Source organism: Uloborus diversus, chromosome 7 (genome assembly GCF_026930045.1).
Source record: "Uloborus diversus isolate 005 chromosome 7, Udiv.v.3.1, whole genome shotgun sequence".
Classification (NCBI taxonomy): Eukaryota; Metazoa; Arthropoda; class Arachnida; order Araneae; family Uloboridae; genus Uloborus; species Uloborus diversus.
In genome coordinates this window covers 18,970,146-18,995,269 of record NC_072737.1, presented here as the reverse complement: position 1 = coordinate 18,995,269, position 25,124 = coordinate 18,970,146, and the positions used below count along the sequence as shown (strand labels likewise).

Genomic DNA, 25,124 nt, shown 5'->3' with positions numbered 1-25,124 from the left:
GAAAATAAGACACCATTAAGTAGAAAATTTAAAAAAAAAAAAAAAAACAGCAATATTGTAGTCAGAGAAATGATGAGAAATGGTAAAATGTACGAAATGTCAAGATAATAATGCATAAATTGATAATAAAAAAAAAGCAAAAGTTATCGATTAAAAAGGAAAAAAACTTCATTTTATGAACAATTTGATATACCACATGCATTTGCCAAGTTAAAAAAATTTTTGGAAGAAAAAACAAAGGCCTAATTCAATCAAGTTTTATAAGGTTTATTATTCAAACCTAAATGATCAACCAACCCTGATCCTCAAATTTAATCATGTTTTTTGTTATTCTTCTCATCACAAATATGTTGAAAACTATAGAATAATTGTGATGGAAAAGCACATTTTAATTTTTTAAAAAATCTCTCAACTTAGTAATTTAAATGCTTTTAACTAGGAATGAGATTTAAAGCACTGAAGGACTCGCATGCTTGAAATGTTTTCTTAACGGTTTACAGTGAAAAAGAATGATTTAAATAACAATATTCCTCTAGAAGTGTTTGGTTTAATTTAGTTTTAAATTATTCACCATTTTAAAGATAATTCCCACTATCTTTCGATTTTCAGTATCTATTTCAAGAAGCTCGTTATTTTTACTCAAAATAATAATAAACAAAATAATTTTTCAACTGAAGTATAGTAACCTATTACATAACTCAAACGCTATTTATGCATTGGAATGGTTTTGAATTGAAATTAAACTAAGCACATCAAAATGAAATAAAAATCACGTGTCAACCCATGTTTTGTATTTTGCACTTCCATTTTTTTTAATAAAAACCTTTACATTTAAGAAAACTAAACCATTTTTGTGAATTTTCCTTCTGAAAATGGAAAACAATATGCAGGAAGGCCCATCATATTCAGCATTTTTAGTTCTCACATTGCTATATGAAATCCTTAAAGGTACTGAAATCAATTTATGTAATAGATAAAGTAAAACAATTTCATAGCTCAAATCATGACAAAAAAGATCAGCAATAGATACAAAGACAAGAAAAAAGATGGTAGATATAATTTCCAGAACAACAGAACCAAAAAAAAAAAAAAAAAGTGAATATGCAAGAAAACAAAGCAGCAAAAACAAAAAAAGGGAAAGGCTTAGCTATAAAAAAATATATACTCTGAAAAAAAAAACATACTAAAAGTACACACGAAAAGGAAATTTAACAAAAGTGTGTGGACATCACGACAATTAGTTTGTATGACAAGCCTTTGGGAGGAAGAAATTTGCTCATAGCAAAAAAGTGAAAGTATCACAAAACTATAAAATAGCTGAATTATCACCGATTCAAAAGCAGTTTTATTCTCAGACTTGAGGATTAAAATATCAGAACAGTGGTTTTATACTTCAAGGTTTCAGGCATGTAATGATTTAAACCATTTTTGGTTAAGTGAAGTAAAAACTAAAAAGTAGTATTGTTTCTTTATTATTTTTTTCTTAATGTACCAGTTCGGACAAAAATTTCAAAACGTTTCAATTTGCCGAATAATGACTTTGCTCTTGAAATTATCATAGCCTCATTTTTAGAAGACTAAATATATGAACAAAAACCTTGAATTATTCCATTTATAAAAAATTTCCAACTGCAGAACGAATTTCGACCTACTGTCACAAAAACAAATAAACGCATACCCCAGAGTCAGCCAGTGTTCTGAATGAACCAAGGTGTTGCATGAGTCCAAAGAGTTGCTCAAAGTATGGGGTCTTCAAAAGTAGAACCATGGGCAACTTATCTCGGGGAGGTGGAGGTAGAGTGGAGGCAGGTTCCAAGCCTTCTCTCCGCCTAGACTGACGGGGAGCACCCACCGAAACAAATACCAGCTGAAAATCAAAGTCAATAATTACATACATAAAACAATGATTCAGATACTAGTACGCTAGAACGTCGATTATCCGAGCTAATTGGGACCGCTAGTTCCTCGGATGTCGGAAATCTCTGTTGATAGAAACTTCGTATAAAACCCTGTCAGGATCTCAATTTTTTAAAAAGTATTAATTGAAATACAATAGAATATTTTTTAAAGATAAAAATAACCGTGAAAAAAGCAAAGTTTTACATTTAAAAAACTAAAATAGAAAATAACTTGTAGTAAGTTTAAAAAGAAAAGTTTTTTATTTTTTACAATGCCAAGTGAAATATTGAAAAATGCATTTAAAGAAGCAAACTTCTAGAAAATATTCTTATTTTCACTTTGAAAACTTATCACTTAATGTTTAATTAAAATTCTTTTTAAAAATTAGACTTCATTATCGGCTCGGTTAACAGAAAACTCGGTTAATCGAGGTTCTACTCTACATCACTACAAAAGTTTAGGAATAAATATCAATACTGCAAAAATATTTAAAAAGTAAATTTTTTTATCATTTTTGAAAGATTAACTGTTATGTAATCATGGATTGCTTGCTGAAAAATTATTTATCTATTAACAGCAGTCATACGCCTGAAACAGTTCCACATTTAGAGAATTGAACTTTGCTGAAATTGTACAGTTTTTTACCAATAGCAATTAGCACAAGCAAAACTGTTTCATAACTATAGAATTGAAATCTAATTATCCAGTCATTCAGAAATACCATTGTAGCATGAAAACGGTCCTCTCCCCCCTTGCAGAAAAACTCAACAGTTTGCTCATTTGGGAGAAGAGTGTAACTCTTCAAGAAATTCGCTGTAAGAAAAGTAAATTTACTGTGCTCTCCAGTGGTTAAAATTAAAACAAAAAATCTATCATTATTTTCCAAAGAAGATAACACCATTTAAAGCCCTTTAAGCAAAGAATTTCGTATTGTGGCACTCTTCTTCCAAACGAGCAAACTGTTTTTATTCAAAGATGACTAGTTTATCAGCATCATCTTTAAAACTAGCACCAAGTTGTATTGTAAAACCAAGCAATGTGAACTGGTGTTGTTTCTTCTTTTTCTCTTCTTAGAAAATTTAATAAATAAATGTATTCTGCATTTCAATAAAAAAAAATCTTCACTTTTTTTAAGAAAGAAGGGTTTTAGTTACATAATTATGCAAAAATTATGAATTATATTCTACGCCAACATTGGGAGAAAAAAACAGCATTCACATTCTATCATAACTCAACTTTTTTATCTCATTTCTTTTGCCCTCGCCATTACTAAAAGACAATAGTCAAGATTACAAAAAGACATAGTGCAGACGATAAATAAAACAATGCAAAGAATTGTATACATTGCTGATGATAATAAATAGCAAAATTAAATGTAAATCACAGTAATTTTGAAAGTAACTAATTAACAATTTGGTTTCAATTGTTTGGATCCATCACCATAGCAACGTCTTTTGTCAGATTGCTACTAGGTAGCAAGCCAGTTTTACCGTTGGATGTACCAACACAGAAGTTTATTTTTGAGGGTAAATCTGATATGCATTTAGTATTAAAGGGGCTTTGCTTCAAAATGAGTAATAACAAACATTTTATTTATTAAATTTATTTTTAAAAATTCTATTTTGAAGTTTGTAATTCTCACAGTAACATCCTCAGTTATAAATAATTTCAGCCAGAAGATAAAGGTTGGAAATAATTTTCATGGAATATTTTTTTCAAAGGATTCCTTATTTTTTGAAATATTTTCAAAAAAACATGAAAAATGATTAACAACATTACTTTTATTTTTTTTTTTTTTTTTTTTTTTTTTTTTTTTTTTGCATTAGAAATTTATGAAAGTTCTTCAGACAAGGGGTGGCAATATGACGTATCACAACTGCTTTTGGTAAAATCAATAAATTTATTTTACATTTTAGTACTAGTCATGTGCAATAAATAACAACTTGTCTTCTTAATCCTATTTCCTTTCTCCTCTTCACCTACACTTCATTGAATAAGATTAATAAAACTGGGAGAGATAATCACCTGGTGATCCTTGATACCTAGTTCTGACAAAACTTTTTCATCAAGGTCCCACGTAAGCTCTTGTCCTTGGGAAATCATGCGAATTGGTCCATCAGATAGCATTGTGCCCAAAATGGGACACACATTACCACTGGAAGGTCCATTCACTTTGGAGGAATTGCCAGTTTTAGCATCCTGTGAAAAAATAAAAATAAAATAGACTTTCTCCAACTGCTTGCAAAATACTTGAATAAGCATTAAACTCGATACTAACGAATAAATCAACTGAGCACAGTAATTTGGGCAGATTTTTTTTTTTACGATGTAAACAATTGCTCAGTGAACAAAGAAAAACAAAAAACAAAATGAACTTCTGAAAAAAAATAAACTGTCATGTGTCACAATTTTTTAATGGCATAAGAAATACATAAAACTGAACTTTACGATTTTTAATTCAATGATTTGGAACAGATATAAAAATGGAAACTTCATTGTTGATCACAATTCAAATATTTCAGTAATTATTAGAGGCTGAGATGTGAAAAATCAAACACTTTCAACAATAAATTTCTGTATTATGTAAATTTACAAGAAATAAAAATGATATTAGAGATAAGGACATGAATAATACCCCTGAGAAAATTCCTTTAATGGTATTGCAAGAGTTTATTAATGAACAAAAATAGATGGTAATGACTTCCATTGATCATTTTCTCCAGACTTTAATTACTTTTGGCTGTTCTTATGTAAAATGGGAAAATGAATAATAGACAGTTTCAATAGTAAAAATAGAAAAGTAACAAAACAAACAAGACAAATGAAACTTAGAGCTAAAACTTAATACATTATTCCTTTTTGAAAACAATGTAAATACATTTCTCCAAAAATCCTGTAATGATAAAGTTTGATGTCGAATAAAAACTCTAATTAATAAATTAGTAGTAAATTTCACATTAGAAAAGTAATTGCGAAATCAACTGTTACATTTAAAGAAAAAATTAATAAATACAATACAGCAAAAAAAAAAAAAATTGTTGGGTAACAAGAAATACAAAATATGTTGTTGCTGCACAAAGTTATTTATTCATTGCGCAAATTTGTCTAATTTTCTTTCAGACAAAAAAAAGCTTTTAAAATATAAAGCAAAGGTGAAAGCAAAACTATTGACTGAATGTTTACAACAGGAGAACTATTTACATAAAAATTAAATTTATATCTGACAGGGGGAAAATGTTTACATACATTTGTATTGTCTCTTTTGTGCTTTGCCTGCAGTTGTTCCCACCATTGAGTTACTTCTGCACGCAAATCAGCAACAGTATCACAGTTTTGAAGTTCAATAGTAATCTATAATCAAAGCAATACATAAGAATGAAATATGAATCCAGTTTTATCTATAGGTTGAAAAGTTTCAAATTCAAGTTTAAATAAAAATCATGCATAAATGTTTGCAAAAATGCAAGAAATAAAATACAGGGTTTCTAACCCAAAGTAGAAATAAAGTACTTTGAAGCACCCTATTTTTCTACACCGATATTACATGACAATACATCAGTTTAAATAATAACCCTAAAATTACTAATACTTGTGTATGCAATCAAAATATAACACTCAGTAGCTTAAGATAGAAAATTTGTTATAATATCAATTGAAAAATTACATGAAAGTAATTATTTAAAATTACTAAAGAAACTACTAAGACAATTACTTTCGAAAAGTCAAATGAACTCAAAAAATGACTGAAACAAAAGAAATTGAATACCAAAAAAAATTGTTAGTTATTATGATTTTTTTAAATGCAATGAAGAAATTTCTAAAATTACAAGAAAGTTTTAAGCCTGTGAGCATTCAAATACAGTTAATTGATGATGAATATTTACTCCACAACAATCAGATACCAGAATGACAGCAATCTAAATTCCAGCATTAATAATGATGGGTGAGTTAACTCAGCAAGTACAGCCGTCTCTCGTATAACACGGTCAGGGTTGCCAGATTTAAGAACAGTATGTACGGGACAGGCTTAAAGGAGTGAAAAGGGGGGGGGGGTATTTTTGAGGTTGAGGGCAATCATTGGTTATGTATTTTTAAGGAGTGATGTATTATAACATGGTTATGTTATAATAGCTTTCCGTAGGTTTCTCTTGGTATGTTTATGGGTGAACACATTTTTGAAGGAACGCTAACTCAAAGAATAAAGCAAGCAATAGAACAAAGTTCAGTAAACATAGCGACGTTGATGGGAACTGGTGCTAATTCGTTTTTTACTTGTGTTCGCTATAAGTTAATGGTGCAATCGAAAATTTTTCTTGTTAACTGTAACTACTTTTTCTGAAATAGTAATGCAATTAATCGTACAGCAAAACTTGTTTTTTAATGCCATATCAGCCAATGGAGAAATCTGAATGAGTAAAATAATTTTAATGCATCATTTGCCACTTATCACTTTCATTCATATCTTTTTGTGCAACTATGCAACTAAGCACTTCCTTTATTGTTGAAAACTCATCGTATAGATCAACTACTGATACTTTATTTTCAATATGTAACTGTTCTACAATAGCTGACAAGTCAGAAAACTACTTTATCCATTAAAGTCATCGGTCTTTAAACAAAAAGCGGATTTTTATCTATGAAATCAAACCACTTTTTCACTTTCCAAAATTTCTGGCATCCCTCAGTCAGACATTGTATTTTTCTATTGTCTAGGTGTTTTAAGGTTTTAGTGACGAACGATTCATAAAACTTATCTCCAAATCTGCTCTCTAGCTGTTTTACCAAATGTGACATAATATCATAAAGTTATCAGCTGCAGTTGTAGATTCATTTTGAAGTTTTTTACGGGCAACTTCAAAAACGGGGGACACATTACTAAGAAAATGGAAAACTAATGCAAACTTCACATGTTTGAGCTGCACTTTCTTCACTTGAAAGCAATCATTTTCTGAGGGGCTGAGGGGAGGGATTCTCCCTCGCTTATAAAATAATTCATGAGAGAAGGCTAAGATTAAATGAGTCGATCTTCAGCAGGAGCTAAACTTAGCCATCGTGTCGGGATATGTTTTAGTAGCTTTTTAAACTCTAGGTTAGCAAACTCAAAAAAGTCCTTCAGATCATTCCGCTTAATTGCAGATCTAGAAAAATGTGAATAAATTTTTAAAACAATAGTTTTGACATCAATTTCTAAAGCATCAACAGCATGGCGAAATACACTGTCAACTATATGAGCTAAACACCATGACTTAAGTAAATTTTTCTTTTCCTCTCTAAGTAGGGTATATACTGACCGCTTTGTTTCAAAATTAACGTTGGTACTGTCGGTTGAAAATGTTGAAACTTATCGTAAAGCCAAGTCCGACTCAATCAAGGCTTTAGTAATAGCCAATCAGTTTACTATAGAGTTAGCCGTCTCCGAACTTTTTGCTCTTTGATTTTCTTATTGCTCTTTATTAACCATTGTTTTTTAAATTTTTTCCCCTTAAAATAATGTCTCGTTTTGTACAATATTGTTATTAGCTAGAATCCCATATGGAAGTTTCTCGGGATGCGGGACAATTTTTCAAAATACGGGACTGTCCCTTGAAATCCGGGACTTCTAGCAACCCTGAACACGGTACTTCTACAACACGGTTTTGATATTACATGGCACCAAATTTGCGATTATTATAACATGGTTTCAATATTGCATAGTAAAAAACTTGAATTTATAAGTACACGGTTTTGATGTAACAGGAATTTTAAAAGAAGGAATTTAATTTTTGTTCAATACACTGTTTAAAAACGTATGGTAATAACTGTATAATACGTTTTTACTTTGTTCTTATGAAATTTTTATGAAAAATTGTGTCTTTGGTTCAAAAGTTTGGTTTCCCCATACAACACTAACTTTTAACTTTTAAATGCATATTTTATTTTTCCCATCGGTGTTCTAAAAGCAAAAATACTAATATTATTTTGTTTCCAATGCATTGTAAGAAAATTACATTAGAATAATAAACATAAGCTAAATTTGGCAAACGATAAATGAAAAATGTAGTTGAAACAAAATATGAAATAAAACAAATTAAACTATTCTATTTATTTTAGTTTATACTAGCAAAAATACCCGGCGTTGCCTGGGTCAGTAATAATTATGAGAAACAATCGTTACTTGCCCTTGTTTTTTGTTTTAAGCGAAAGAATTTAAAACAAACCTTTTTGACGTGATTAAAAATCGAGCTTCTTCCTTACTCATTAAACTAAAATAGCAATAAGTATAAAGAACAAAATAGTATTCAATTAGAAACAAAAACCCGACATTTAAGCATATACAAATTTGAAGAATTTCCGAAATATGAAATTAAACTTTACATGTTTAAAAAGATTTATCTGTTATTACTTTCAAATCTAAAACCTTCTCTGTATGGCTATTGATGTACGAACTGTTTTAAAAAATGTAGCCGCCCGTGTTCCCCTTACACTTGCTTTAGTTATTTTGGGAAATTTCAATTTTTGTGGGCACTTGGTGCGGTTTAAAATCTTACCAAATTTGCGAGAATCATTTTGGGGCACTTTCGATAATACTCCCCCTCCTTACTAATTTTTATTATAGAAATATTGTTGCCAGATGCTGAGATACTTTTGGTCAAAAAAAATGGCGCTAAACGGTTTCATCCGAAATGTTTCCAAAATAAGTAGCAAAATTTGGCGATTGTTTGAAATCGTGCAAAAAGAAAAATTAATGGAAGTTTTTGTGAGGTTTATGGATTTGCCTAATTTAGTTGTTGAATTATTTTACACAGTATTTTTTTTTTCTAAGTATCTTTGATTGGCGATATTTTGTTTATATAGTGAAAGCTGAGAAACATTATTACGTAGTCTTTGGGCTCAAAAACAGCGACAGTGGAAAAAACTGACAAAAGCATCAGCTACTAAAATTTTTCTGAAAAAATTCTGGCGATATTTCTGCTGGTTGGTTGCATATAGTGAGCAAGTGTCCAACCAGCATAAATAATATTAATAAACCATTAACTACATAAGTTCCGTTTAAAAGTAAAATGATCAGCCAAATCCATTCATTTTTAGCCAATCTTGTGGAAAAACGTTACTTTAAGATTTGACTTGAGAAAAGCCTCAAAAAGTCAGACGAAACGCAAAAATATTCAACAATACAACAATTCTTGGGAGTTGAGATGACACACTAAATAATGACTTGGGTTGATGAAAGCCTTCGAACAGGGAACAAAAAAGCTCATAACTCGTTTTTTATACAACTTAGAAACTTCGAACAGATGCTATCTTCAGCAGTAAAATTGGCGCTTTCGATGGACATATAATGTTAATATGTGCACGTTTTTTTCCACCCCATATTGGGGCATTTATGCGAAAATTGGGACTAAAATTGGAATAGAAAGGGAACTATCAATCGTATTTTTTTCGAACTGGTCTATAAACCTTCTCAGTACCAAACTGAACAAACGGTGAAAGTTTCAGCCAAATCTGCCGGGTAGTTTGTGAGATCTTAGGGAACAAATTTACCAAACTCCATTTTTATATATTAAGATTTTTGTTGTTGTTGCTCAGATGAACTTTATTGCTATAGAAAAGCTCAGATTTTTTTTCTTATAGAATGCATTTTGTTCTTAGTACAGAAAGCAAAGTAGATTAAGTTTCTTCTTGTTGCACATAACAGCTTTAATTTGAGGTATGTAAAATAATTAAGTTTTATCATTTATAACAACTCTTATTTTTAAATCAGTGGGTCTTTGCATGTTCTGGTTACCAGTTTTCGTTTGTATGCTCAATTGAACCGAAATTTCAGCTATGATAAAATTTGCACCTTATGACTTAGTTTCTATATAACACAGTACACATTCCTTGATTTACATTATTTCAAGGTCTTGTATAACACGGTTTCGATATAACACGGAATATGGTTTTACAGTACACATTGACATAATCTGTGATATGTACATGATTAATTAGGTTAAAAAAATAAGTAAAAAAAACATTTATAAAAAAGTCTTGTATAACACAGTTTCAATACTACACGGAACGAATTAACTGCAAGGGATACCTGTAACTGAAATTTCATCAAAAGAAAAATGTGGTCAGTCATGAAAAGAAAAGTAAGAGATGGAAAATCAAGGGAAAACACGATTTATAAATACTCCAGACATATCATTTTTCAAAACAACAGTTTGGCAAAATTACATCATTAACAGTTTTTTTTTTTTTCTTTAGATTGTAATTGAAAATTCATCAGTTTAAAAAAAGGAATCAAAAGGACATGAAGAAAGGGGGAGATTTTCATAGTTACAATAAAAACCGATTTCCAAAATATAAAAATTTCTTATTGATGAAAAAAATCAAATCATATACAGAGATCAACAGTTTTTTTTTTTTTTTTTTTTTTAGCAATTAGGGAAGTGAATTTTCAAACTTCAGGAAAAGAAATAATCAGTTTTCAGATTAAAAAAAAGGTAGGTACTATTCTCTAGTAATTTGTCAGTAATTTTGAGTCAGACAAAAATACAAAGTATACTGAGAAAAAATATTTTTTTACAGGAATGAGAGGTTTTTTTTTTGGATAAATTCTTTTATTTTTTTTCATCCGATCTTTAATTAAAAAAAAAAACTGGAGTAAAAGTAAAAAAGAAAACTTTCAAGCTTCTGAAGAGTGACACTTGTAGAACTCTGCTAATTAGTGGAACAAAATCATGGAAATTTATATAATGAGCCAAAAAGATGTAATTCACAGACAATTAAGAAAAAAATACATAAATAATTATGTATTTAACAGCTGAAACATTGAACAATATTTGACAGAATATTTCCTACTTTTTCCTGCAAACCAGCAGGTTGACAAATGATCCTCAACGTGCAGGCTTGCTTTTCCGCTAGGGTGGAGCGATGGCTGTTGATGCCGTGACCGTTTAGCTGCCATCTTCTTAAATGATATGCATATCTGAAAAAAAAAAGTAAAAGCTTTACTTAGGGTATGATATGTCAGATATGATATATGAGAAAACATGGTTGTAATGATTTTAAAAAATAGTAGTAAAACACCCCTTACTATCTAACAATCGAAAAAATATTTCACATTTCATGATCTTGAAACAAATACACCCAAACCTGTTTTTGTGCACGCTTCTTTTCATGCGGATTATTTTTTTTTTTTTTTTTTTTTTTGTGGTACATTAAAATTTTAATCAGATTGGGATTCCATTATTGACGAAATTATTATTGAAATGAGTGCGAGATAGTATCTTCAAGTGACGACATAGGCACCCCGATGGGAAGTCATTGTGCCCTCCAAAAAATTTCCTAATTCGAAATTCAAAAAAGAGAGATTTTGTCCCACTACTCAACAAATATTATCATCACTTAGTTTGTTTTGATTTTGTATAAATATTAAAATTTCTCAAGCTTTTGAGTTATTTTCTATGTGAGACTTTTTTATGCGGTTCCTATCCACTGCATAAAAAAAATATTTTTTAATTGTGTTGGGAAAACAACTTTTTAAAGCTACTCGTGAAGCTTTGAACAATTTTTTTAATGCGATTTTTTTTACGCGGTCCATATCTACTGCATAAAAACAGGTTTGGGTGTACAGTAAAATCACGGTGGCTCGATACCACTAGAACAAAACACATAACGGCTAACCAACAGGCATAATGAAAGATTCAGATTTAAAAAGATCTTAATACAGTTTATAAAATCAGACCTTAGAGAGATTAAAATCATTACATAGGATGGGCTGACCTATAAGAGATTTTGCTTCCAAGAAAAAGTTTCGTTTTGTTTCAGTTTAAAGTATCTTAAAACATCGTTACTAGCTGTTACAATAAGAAGTTGATTAAAAACCATTCTCAGCAAGTTATCAAGATAATTGGAGCTTAGAATGTAATTACAACATATTGGAAAAAGATTCCTCTGAAAAACGATGACATTTGCATTCTTATCTCAATGCAACTTAAAAACTAAAAAAGTCAAAACTCAATTGCGCAATGCATTTGAAGGTATGAGTAAAATAGAATTGGAGTACATTGGAGTTTGGCGACTTGTTCACTTCCTAACTCCATAGAAACAGAAAAATATCTAGACGCTCTGCCCCCCCCCCCCCCATATTTATTCGGCATACTTTAAATTTACACTTTAATGGACCCTTTAATGTTTAATGGCTTGATATATTTATCTGGCGTATTATTTTTTATTTAATAGAGTTTTTAATGTCATGTTATTTGATTGGCAGAATATTTTACATTTTATTGGTTCATAATTCTCAATGTTGTTGTTCAATGACTCATTTCATTTATATGGCAGATTTATTCAGCTTTTCAGTGATTTTTAATAACATTTTTTTAAATAGATTTTTTAAATTTAAAATAAATCTATTAAAAAATTTTTGATGGTTAGTTTAATTTAAATGTAATATTTGGGACACACTTTTTTACTTCATTTTACTCGAGTACATATTTTTTGAACAAGTCCATTAAAGTAGAATGAAGAATGACATTGCCAAAGAATCAGATATTAACCTATTGCGTTACATAATAGCTAAATTTACAATTAATAATAATATCCATACATTTGTTCAATAATAATGTCCAAATGCATCAAGCTAAAATAATTCCAACATGGTATGGGATTGAAAAAAAAAAAAAGTAGTTTCTATGTAACTTTGACAAACATGGTTGTAAACTCCAGGCTTGCTTATCAGATGTAGAATATCACCAAACTAGGAATTTTTGCCATTCAACAGCCATTATATAGCCAACGTTTTCTCATTCTTACTCTAGCCCAATGGTTCCAAAATTTTTTTGAGCCTTCGTCTCTTCTAAAGATTGGCTAACACCTATCGCCCCCTACCCCTTAAAAAAACGAGCTGATGTGTACATCACATGACTTCCTTTTACTCCAATTTAACGTCATTTCCTCATTATTGGCAATTTTAATGTGATTCAATAGTCTACTCTCTAAACATCACCAACAGTGGCCAATTTGAAACTAAATTTTAAAAAAAATCCCCAAATTTGTCGCCAAGTTGGCGACAAAACTTGGCAACCAAAAGACTGGTGATATATCACCAAGTGTCCGACAAATTATAACACCACTTGAGTTTGCATCGAAATTAACAATGATTTCCCCAAAAAGGGGCAAAAGAAACCTTTAGAAACACCAGAATGCAATCAAATGGGGAGGTGCACAACTAGACCCCACTAGGAGTCTACGTACCAAATTTCAACTTCCTAGGGCATACTGTTCTTGAGTTATGCGACATACATAAGCCCATATGCATGTACGCACATACATATGTACATACAGACGTCACAAGAAAACTCATTGTAATTAACTCTGGAATGGTCAAAATGGATATTTCGTGTGTCTATACCTTCTTAGGCACTGATTCACGTGTGGTCAGGTTGAAAAAAAAACTCAACATTCATTCGGGGGTGAGCAAAATGGAAATAAAATTTGATTTTTGAGTGAAATTTTTTTCGCAAATACTTCCATTTTTGTAAAAGGAAGTAAAAAGGTAGGAGCTAGTAAACATCGATATTATTGAAAATATAAATGCCCACTTTTAACTTGAAGTAAAATGTATAAAATAAAGCAATTTTATCCAATTACTCTTAAACTAAAAAATAAATAAAAGTACCTTTTTTTATGGATTTTTTTTCTCTTTTCTTTTCTGAAACAATCTGATAGTTATTTGAAAGTAAATACTTAACTAAGATCATTGACGTACTTTTAAAAAATACAAGAACATGCTTTAGGGAAAAAGTTTCTTCATTTAATTTGAGATCAGGGGAAATTAACATTGCACTTTAAAAAAAAAAAATTAATTTAAACTTCGAAAATTTGTAAACTTGGGAATGAATGATGAATCATGTCTTTAAGGAATAACGAATAAATACCATTGGGTTGGAAAATTAAATGAATAAATTACCAACCTTTTAATGCACAAAAAATTTCAAATTGCTGCAGCAAAGTTTTTCTGCATTACAAGGAACCCCTTTTTCAATGCAAAGGAAGAGTGAGCTTTTGGATGACAAGTCATCTCAGAAAAGAGCATACGCATTAAACTGTTGGTAATTCATTCATTTGATCACATTCTTAAAGGTTCAACTGAGGTGTAAAGAGGAAGCTCCGGTACTTTTTTTTAAACTTGTGATTCCTTATCTCGAACAACCAGTTTCGTATACATTCTCAATTTCGATAATTGCCAGCTACTATTATAATTTTATCTTTTAAATACTCATTGCCCCTGAAGAATTTATCGCATCTTGAGGAGCTACTTAGGCAGGGCCCCCTAAGGGCAAGGGTGCACCCAACCTCAATATAGCAGAGACCCCCCCCCCAAAAAAAAAATGAGAGAAATATCCCTCAAAACACCCCCTCCCTATAAACTTCAATGACCCAGTCTGCACCGTGACCCCTCCTAGGGGGGCACCCGACTTAGGGGGCCCATTTGGTGTGGTTGCAGGTTGGGAACCACTGCTATAGCTCATCTGAATCATAAGATACCTTTTCCTCGATTTTTATTTTCCCCCCATTTGAGCAGGCCAGTGGCTCCAATTTGTCTTTTGATATTTTTATACAAAGGATGTTAGTTGATTTGGCTCTCCTATTGGAATGAACCTTAAAAGAAATCATGTGATAAAATCTCACCTGCGCCTAAATGCCTCAATGTGAGTTTTTAGCAGCAGCAAAGCTCTTTGTATGATCATCAAGTTATGTTCTTCAGCCTAAAATAGATTTAAAAGTATTTTTTTCAATGCAACAAGTATTTTGCTTGTTTTACATATGATTAAAGATATAACAGTAACAAAACAGCAATAACAGAAAAATATCTTTGAAAATAATGAAGACTTATGGCCAATCAACACAACTGTAGAAATTTCATATTCGAAACCATGACTCTTGAGAATTCATCTTAAAAATTTTATTATTGGTTACCACACAGTGAAGTATTGTTATACATATACTGCATACTTGAAGCATAAGGCTGCAAAAGTAGATATCTCAACGGAAAAAAATTTATGCTACGAAAAGATATGAATTACAATAAATTTTCTGGTTTAGTTGAAACCATTTAGGAGACCATTTTTAAAGTCTTTGACTGTCTCAGGCTGCTGGCCTATCTAAATGTTGCAATGAAAAAACTGTAAAAAAAAAAAAATGTATTCGCGAAACTGGAGATAACCACTTTTGCAGCTACACTTCCCTGACAGAGATGTATGCTCACAAATTTGAAAATGTTACATTAGAAGATAACTAATGAAGTATTTTTTAGATTATATTGACAATCCAAGAAACAAAACACAAAATATGTTTTTCAGAACAAATAAGCAAAAACAAAAAATTCACACAAAACATTTGAGAAACATCACGTAACATGGGTAAAAGCACTGTTTAAAAAAGATTTATGAAATCCCTTCACTTATTAATAGTTTTCATTAAATATATAATATTTGATATTCAATGAATAATCGATCATTGAACAGATCGATTTCTCAGTTTTACAATAGTACATAACATGTCATGTCATCTATTGACAGAAAAGAAGAAAAAGCTACAGCATACCTGCCATCTACTGGGAAAAAATCTAAAAAATCCAGATTCTGACGTATTTTTCATTGTTATTTCGTGCGGAATAGGGATTTTTTATTATCCTTCTCAATACAACCAAACGTTTGTTACATCACATACACAATCAAGAGAAATGATCAAAAACCAGGAATCTCCCGGAAAATCCAGTAGAGTTGGCAGGTATGCTACAGCCATTTGGCCTTTCTCACAATCAGCAATGTAATAGCAGAGTTGAAAGCAGCGGCCAGCGGTATAAACACTAATAGATTAATAAGATGCGTGCAAGTATGATCAAAGAAAAAAATTACAGTACAACCTCGATATCTCAAATCTCTCGAGACGGGGAAAAATTTCGAGATATCGAGTTTTTGAATTATCAAGGTTTTTAAAAAATTACTCTCCAATTTACACACACGTACGCTATATACATTTATATATGTACTATGGGACCACTTCGAATTACGATCAATAAAATAGTCTTTAATATTTCACTAGATTTGAAATTTTCTAACTGTCAAAAGTGCACAGGATGAGATTTTGAAATGAACAACAATTTCAACTTGGTTTTTTCACCTAAAAATTTACAAATTCTAATTTCATCTTCAACCAGTAACCCCACATTCAAAAAGTTCTCAGCAGTCCATTTTGTAGAAGGTAAAAAAGCTGAATGAAGAAAACGAGGAACGCATTTTCCATTTTCGCTTGAAAACTGACGGACGAAAAATCGAACCCCTTTCCTCAAAGTGGACAACATGTTCGAGAGAAAAGCACAAAGATTCTAATCTCTGGGGAAAACACTGCACCCCCTTCAAGCCAACACTCCCCTATTATTCGGCTCCAATCCCCTATTCACAAAATTTCTAAGAAAAGGGATGAAAAACGTTAACCAATTGCCTCCGTAACTGGTTTTACTACAAAAATTGCCAAAGCAAAACGACAGTAAAAACTTGCTTCTGCGCAAAAATTTAGACATATCAAGGGTTTAAAAAATAAATTTTGAGATAACTATGGAAAATACATAGGGGTTTTTATAGAAAATGCTGGGGAAAATTTTTGTTTCGAGACATCAAGGGTTTCGAGATAAAGAGGTTTGAGATATCAAGGTTTGACTGTATAAAAATGTAAGATTGCTGAGCCACTGGTATATGAGAGGAATTTTGAGATCAAAAAAGGATTTTATCATACAAGATACATAAACTAGTAATAGGTAATTACTACAGAAACTATCGAGCAACAACAGTAATTTTTAGATAAATGCAGGCATCTATCTCCTCAGTTTACTAAAACTATTCTCAAACAAAATCTTATCATTATTTTAAATAGTACTAGGAAAGAATCGAATAATTAAAGGTGTATGTGTGTGTCTCCCCACCTGTCCCAATATTTATGGACAGCTTTTAAAACATTTATAAATTTTGTAACATTAGTACACTTGTTTCACTTTTGATCATTTCAAGGCAAAATGAAAAATAAACAGCTATGTATGACAAAGTGATAATTAAAGTTTTAATCAAACATGAAATTACAACAGTTGAAGTGGAATAGTTTTATGTAATGTGCAATGAAAGCTTTAACATCGACAAAAAAAATGTAATAAAATTTTCGTACATCACATTTTATAACATTTCATAAACAATACTTATCAAATACACAGAATAAATAATAAACATGTACCTCTTGTGTTTGCTTGGATGCATTCATGAGGCTTTCCATACAATGCTCAATGAACTCTTCTTCTTTTTCTAATGTTCCATGATGTACTAAAAAGTAAGGCATTTGGTCAATACTTAACTTACAACACATACAAAACTGCTTCTAGAAATGGATGATGCTCAAAAGAATAAAAAATAAACAAAGAAATAAAAATTAATGAATAAATAAATGAAATAATAATAATAATAAATAACTAATATGGTAAAGCACTAATTGTAATTAGAAATATATAAATGTTTTTTTTTTTAATACTAACATTTTTAACCAAATTCTTGCAAGAAAGTTAAAAACTGATCAGTAATTAAGATAATTTATAATTTCCTTTTTTTTTTCTTGTAAAAATATTTAAATATATTGCACATCTAGAACAACACTGCCACACTTGCAAAAACTACCTTTTAGAGTAAAATCAATTTAAATGTAATGCACCTTAGCTTAAATTCTTATAGTAACACACTGACGCATCTCTAAAATAAGGTTAATTTTTTTGACTATGTCTTGCATTTTAATAGAACTAATTAAAATGCGCCAGGACATGTATATAACGCAAAATCAATAATTTTCGATTTCTGGCGGTGTTGCATTAGGTGTGCGAATAAATTAAAATAAACTGCAACACTAAAAGAAAAAAACTGCAACTACCAGCTTACAACAAAAATTTAGCAGAAGAATTTAGATAAAGAATAATAAGCTTTTACTTATTAAAAATTACTTTTAACTAAGAAACCATTAAGTACATTTGAAAGGATTTAAAATAATAAACAAAATAGAAAATACTCAGACACATAAGATATAAATACTACAGTATAAAAATCTGCAAATATAGCAACAGTTGAAGCACTAAAATTGGTTCAAGCAAAATGAATTACCATTTATGTAGTAGTTATTCAGGTACTGAATGGCTGCCATGCTGACATCTGTATTTAGAGCACGTAGGGCGATGCCCCACAGTTGTCTCATTCCACTAACCTTTATTAGGAAAATAATGAAATGATTTCAATGCATGTTCAGTACAAAACAATGAAATAATACATCTGATTACATTTGAGTTCATATGCTTTTCCATTATAAAAAAGTTACGGGAGATTTCAGAAAAAAAAATCAGCATCGCTAACCACAGAATTTGAAAATTCACTGATGTTTGCCAAATAAGACTAACATTAGAAAAATTAAGAATCCCTTGCAAAACTATTTTAAATTCATTCATTTAAATGAGCATACTGCCCTGCTAAGCACAAAAGTTGTGTCCATACTTTAAATTAAAATTGATATGAGGTCACCACATGGTTCTTTGTCACATAGTTCATCTAAATACAGCGTTTTATGAGCATTTGTCATTGGAAAATATTATTTAAAAAATTCTGAAAAAGTTGCATCTGAATCAAATACATGAAGGCACACAACTTTAACCAGCAGTATCTCATTTTGAACTCAGATGCAGATACCACTTTTGCTCTTAGCTCGGCAGCATAGTGCGAATACCACATACCTGACTACCTGGTTTCAACACGATGCTTCTATTTATATACATTTTTTTCACAACAGAAAGAAAAATAAGTTTAAAAACATAAATCATCACTGAACGTAGTCATGGCCTTGACATAGTTCAGGCTCATCAACAAATCTTTAAAAAATATATTTTAAAAAAAACACCTAATTTCAAGAAATAAATTACTAAAAATGGAAAAATTATTTAAAAAACCAATAAGGAAAAAATAAATTGAATTGCAAAACACAACATAACATGTGTGAATTATGAATCTTTAGTCTGGGAAAGGTCTATAATTTACGCAAATTTGTTTTATAAGCAAGGGTGCATGAAAACGATGAAAAGACTACGACAATTAAACCTGATATGTTAGACACCCACTTCACTGGGCAATTGCGGGGATTAAATAAATAATTCCATGCAGGTAACATTATTAATACATGAAATACACCGCCAGCTCAATTATTCCATCCGAGGACCAGTTTCGTGCTTTTTAGCACTCATCAGCCCGGAATAGGAATCACATGAGCTGGAGGCGAAAAATCTCTTAAGGGAGTCAAGAGAGCCGAACAAACTGGTAGCTAAAGCAGAAAACATTATTAATGTTAGAAAAAAATGAGCTGCAGACTGTAAATATTCTTTTTGGGAAAAATGCCTCAAAAATGTTGAAGATTAAAGTGTAAAACAAAATGTAAGGTATTTAAATCATTTATTTATTGTGAGGAAAAAAAAGCTTATTTATTTTGCTTTCCGATGTAAAGAAAGAATGCTTTCTCAGGAAGATGTGGTTTACAGTAAGAGTTCTAAAGGGTTGGTATCAAGACAGTAAAATTTATGAAAAATGCTAACAACAATGCTAAAATGCAAAATTTGCAAAAAAAAAATTTGAATTTTGACATCTTGAATTCAAATTATGTTTTTCGCAATCACGAGCGTGTGTATGTAGGCGTGTGTGTTTGTGTGTGGGGGGTATGTGTGTTTGTGTGTAGGGGTATGTGTGTGTAGGCATGTGTGTTTGTGTGCTGGCATAAGTGTGTGGGTAGTTGTGTGTATGAATGTGTGTGTGGAAGGGTATGTGTGTGTAGGCATATGTGTTTGTGTCTGTGTGCAGGCATAAATGTGTGGGTAGTTGTGTGTATGTATGTGTAGGTGTATGTGTGTGTATGTGCTTGTGTGTAGGTGTATGTGTGTGTAGGTGTGTGTATGTGTATGTGTTTAGGTGCATGTGTGTGCATGTGTGTGTATATGTGTGTATGAATGTGGGTGTGGGAGGGTATGTGTGTGTAGGCATATGTGTTTGTGTCTGTGTGCAGGCATGAATGTGTGGGTAGTTGTGTGTATGTATGTGTAGGTGTATGTGTGTATGTGTAGGTGTATGTGTGTGTAGGTGTATGTGTGTTTGTGTGTGTAGGTGTATGTGTGTGTGTATGTGTGTAGGTGTACGTGTGTGTATGTGTGTGTGTGTATGTGTGTGCAGGTGTATGTGTGTGTAGGTGCATGTGTGTGCAGGTGTATGTGTGTGTAGGTGCATGTGTGTGCAGGTGTATGTGTGTGTAGGTGCATGTGTGTGCAGGCGTATGTGTGTGCAGGTGTATGTGTGTGCAGGTGTATGTGTGTGCAGGTGTATGTGTGTGTATGTGTTTGAGTGTGTGTGTATGTGTTTGAGTGTGTACGTGTGTGTGTGTAGTATATGGACGCAACCTGGAGAGGGTTTTCGCTATAGGAGCAGCATCGTTTGGATCCGGTAGACGGTGGTGTTGCAAAGGGTGCTGGTGGGAAAATAAAATGATAGCACATAAAAACAGTCAAATAAAAGCAATAACACACGTTTCAGAGTTACAAGCATTATTTTTTCCAATGCAAAGAAATGATCTTTTCATCAATTGGGTTCTTTCATGAAAGAAACTTGTTACCCTGAAAAATACCTCACTTTTGTGCAAATGTCGTACTTTTTAAAAATTGTCACTAAATTTTTTATTTTTCAGCACAAAGGGTTTTTTTTTTTTTTTTAATTTCTTATCAGAGATCACATAAAAAAAAACAAATATTGTAACTGAAATCCTCCAAGAAAATTCAGTAATTTAAGTGACATCATGTAAGCTGAAAAAGGCTAAAAGTATAGCATCAAAACTGCAATCTCTTTGTTCATACATCATTAAAATTCAAATAATTTTAAACCAGAAAAATGAAAAAATAAAAATGAATTCACACAATTAAAGAAGTTAACAGTTCAGTATATTGATCCAACACAAAAATGCGTAATTACATCAGCTGCAGACGAAGGGGTGTCGTAAGAGGCAGTGGCCAAGTGAGCTATGCTGCTCAGCTGCTGCAGGAGGTTGAGAGCCATCATGCTAGTGGATTCGGGAGGTAGCTGAGGCATCTGGAAAAGAATTTAGCATCTGAGTGTTAGCTGTATGATTACATATTTCACTTTATTTTCTATTGTTCATTTTTTAATACATAATCATTCCCTGGGTTTTTCTTTTTTTTTTCTAGTCAGTGAAAACGAATATTATGTTGTTTTAAAGAGGTATATAAGATCATCTATATATATAGAAATGAATGTTTGTCTGTATGTCATCCATGAACTCAAAAACTACCCGGCAGATTTGGCTGAAACTTTCACCGCTTGTTATTTTTGGTACTGGGAATGTTTATAGACCAGTTCGAAAAAAATCCAATCGATAGTTCCTTTTTTATTCCAATTTAAGTCACAATCCACTGGATAAATGCGAATAATAAAATTATTGGCTGCAGAAATTAATTCGCGTGAAAGATCTCATTGATAAGAAGTTAGCTGTTGCCATTTTTCTTGAGTTTGAACAAATAAATTCTTTCTTTATTGTTTTATGGCTTTTCATGCAACGGGGGGATTTAAAACTTTTTCTATTTGATACTTTTAGCGATTGATTGATCTTGCAAACTGCGTGAGTACAAAATTTGAGTATAGTCACGGCTTCACTGGATACCTGGACCGATTATTATGAAAATTGCTATATATATGTATTTTTCCACGGAGAAGGTGCATAATATGCTCATTGAAGCCACTCGCCACCAGGTGGCACTGCAGAGTAGCAACTTCTGCCCCGTTCAACCGATTGTCATGAAAATCAGTATAATGATGTTTTTTTGTTGGCGTAGCAATGCACGTCGGGTACAGCTAGTTGGTTATAAAAGTAAGAAAAACAACGTTAAAAAAAGCACAAATTTGCCAATTACAGCAGACACGTGTTTCGGCGTTACAGGGAACGCCTTTTGTCGGATGTCTTTTCATCCATAAGTTCATTACTTTTTGCATTGAAAAAGGCGTTCCCTGTAACGCTGAAACACGTGTCTGCTGTAATTGGCAAATTTGCGCTTTTTTTAACGTTTTTTTTTTCTTACTTTTCTGTTCAGCACAAAGGTATTTATTTATCTTATCATTGGTTATATTAAGTTTAAAGTATAGTTTAGTTTGGATAACTTGAGTTATGACCTTGACAATGGTTACCTCTTTTGGGTTACAGAAAGGAATAATTGTCGCAGAAATGAGTTGGGTTACTTCTGTAGTAGTTTTGCAAAAGTATTCCAGCTCAATTCTGCACCCATAACACATCCTTTTCCTGCTGAACTCCCAAAAATAGAGATAAACATCACAGCTCAACTTTCTGGAAAAATCCTGCGGTTTTGCTGAGATTTCATACAATTAACAAAGAGAGAGAACCTTATGCATTCAGCAATGGTATACAGCTTCGAAACATCAGTAAAATATGTTTTTTAGTATCTAATAAAAACCCTTCGAATACATTTTACTGAAATTTTGGACATCTACATGAAAGCTTTTTCCAATTAAGTGTTCATCAAAATATACTAATTTGGATCTTTTCTTTCTTTTTCCAATAAAAAAATTCCATACTTCATAAAAAATATTAATAATATTTGATCCAGATCAAGTCGGCAAGAAATCTTGAGTTGTAAAAAAAATTTTTGAGAATTAAACATTTTTGTCTTAGAAATGAGTACCTTTTCCAACAGCACATGCTTAAATAGAGAAATGCTAAGAGCGTGTTGATCTTTGCTTTTTGCTTGGTTCAAGAGCCAACCAAATAGTTCATCAGCACACTCTGGGTCAGTTGCTAAACACTGCCATAAAGTGTCGACTTGTTCATGATTTAAACCTGCAAAGAAATCAAAAGTACGTACATTTCAAATCAAAAATGCAATTTCAACTGAAAAACAGAAGGTTATGAAAATTAATATGCTTCATTTTACCATTAAAAAAAATTTTGGGCCTTTTTACGCCCCTGCATGAATTTTTAAAAAATAAAGCAGAGGTTGGAACTAACACTCTAGAAATAACATAACCCTTTTTGCTACCTGTTACTGCATTTTGTTGTGCTAAATGCTTTTTACGAAAAAAAAATAGCATAGTGAATATTGTGACTGAAAAAAATTCTTGTTAGCAGTGATTCTTAGCAACTACTTTAAACATTACTTTTGTAAAGGAACAAGGTTGGAACTCTCAACTAACTTTTTGAATCTGATTTGAGGAAATCTCACATCAGCCTATCAGCAGACTTAAATGAAATGCTAATCTGCAAGCCAACTTTAAAAAATTCTCTGGTGGATTTTGACCAATGATGCGAAGCATTTTTAATATTTGTAACCACTAAATATTCTTATTATTGTTCCTGCTCACATCAATTTTCATAAAATTTGAATTTACAGTATCTTGCGATATAGAATTTCTATTAGATGAATTCCTTGGACACCGGAAACTTCTATTTTGTTCAACGCTGAATAATTCCCTCGCAATTACGGCTTTGTGACGAGGCTAGTTGAGTAAATTTCTCTTGACATTGGCTTGTGCCATGGGTGATAGTGAACTCGAGTGAAATTTTCTGACGACTGTGAAAGTTTCGGAAACTATGAGGAAGCTTTTTTTTTTAAATAAAATAAATAAAATATTTTATTTTAAAAATAATTTTGAAATAGAGTAAGAAAAGTGCTTTACAAGTTGAAGAGAAAAGACTGAAAATTTTGAGACAATATAGTGGCTTTATGCAAAATGAGCTTGAAATTATTATGCACTGGTTTACCATTTACAAATATTTTTAGAAAAGGGGGAGAGGGGAAGATAAATATTCAAAATTTCAATTTTACTATCCTTTAAGTTAAATAAGGAATGGAAAACGTCCACCAACTTACGAAAATTTTCAGGAGAGCCAGCCGTAGAAAAAACGCACGTTAAAAAATGCAGGCGAACTTGAATTTCATCTTTATGAGAATACCTGAAAAACATAATGATGCTTTAAAATTTTAAGCATTAAGATGAATCAACTGAAGAGCACAATAAAGGATGATGCAACGTGAGAAATAAAAGAATCTGAGAGTAACAAGTTCAAAGTTTTCAGCTTAATTCTTGCTTTTAGGATTCAACTTAGGAAAAAAGAATTAAGGTGGGATCTCCCACTCTGATCAAAATTCTAAGTGGGATTTTTAAATTGAAATGTTTTTTTTCCTTGAACAGCTAAATATTTATTTGAAAGAAGTATTTGCATATCATTTAGCGCAAAACCTATCTAACCAGCATAATATAAGAGAATGATCCATTTGTTTGTTACAGTAAATATGAGTTTTATTATTTTAGATGTATCAACTATTTGATTAAAAGAAACCTTAACGATAAAATTTCTTAATTTCTGCTTTGTAGGCAAGATTTTCATTTAAAATCAATCATTTGCTAAATGATGTGCTAATAAAGCACTCTCAATAGTTACACAAAATACATCAGTACTTCTAAAAGAAAAAAAAAAGTCTAAATATTAAAATAATTTAATCTTGAATTTGAAATTACAAAATCTAGATAATATTTTTAAAACACGATTTTTTTTAGTTCGCCGTTAAGTGAACTAAAAAATAATGAATGAAAAACAAGTATACTTACATATTAAATTTGCTATCAGCTCGATTAGAAGTATAATTTACAAGATTATTAAAAAAGTGTTTCATCATTTTATGCTCCTTTTCAGCCCAGCTAAAAAATAAAGAATATAGAGTCAACATTTTTCCCCTTTGCATTTAATGGGAAAATAGTACTTAAAATAATAATCAAACACTTACATTGTGACTGAATGAGTATCACTACTGCCTCGAAATTGTTGAAAAGAAGCAAACAACTTGGGTAACAATCGCATAGAAATGATAACAGATCTAGGAAATTAGAAAAGGAATTATAATTTCAAAGTACATAATATCATACAAAATATTATTATATGTAGATAATATTATGTAAAAAAATTAAATCAAACTTAAAGGGGACAAGAATTTTGCCTACTCCAAATTTAGAAGTCTCTTTTCTGATAATAGAAAAAAAAATTAATGCAAAACATTTTTTAAAAAATTCTATTGTTTCTATCACCTGCATATGGTTCTGAAATGTGAACTGTAGCATTTGAGTCAT

At 31.2% G+C, this 25,124-nt stretch overlaps 1 protein-coding gene across 1 annotated transcript in view; it reads right to left on the bottom strand.

Annotated features, from left to right (window-relative positions):
• Nucleotides 1-25,124, bottom strand: part of LOC129226308 (ubiquitin carboxyl-terminal hydrolase 34-like) — a 148,735-nt gene that overhangs the window by 78,506 nt on the left and 45,105 nt on the right. The window contains 12 exon segments of the mRNA XM_054860911.1: nt 1,679-1,867; nt 3,925-4,098; nt 5,146-5,250; nt 10,723-10,849; nt 14,557-14,633; nt 17,152-17,237; nt 18,060-18,159; nt 20,946-21,062; nt 22,685-22,839; nt 23,870-23,952; nt 24,609-24,698; nt 24,785-24,874. Coding sequence (XP_054716886.1) covers nt 1,679-1,867; nt 3,925-4,098; nt 5,146-5,250; nt 10,723-10,849; nt 14,557-14,633; nt 17,152-17,237; nt 18,060-18,159; nt 20,946-21,062; nt 22,685-22,839; nt 23,870-23,952; nt 24,609-24,698; nt 24,785-24,874 — 1,393 coding nt within the window.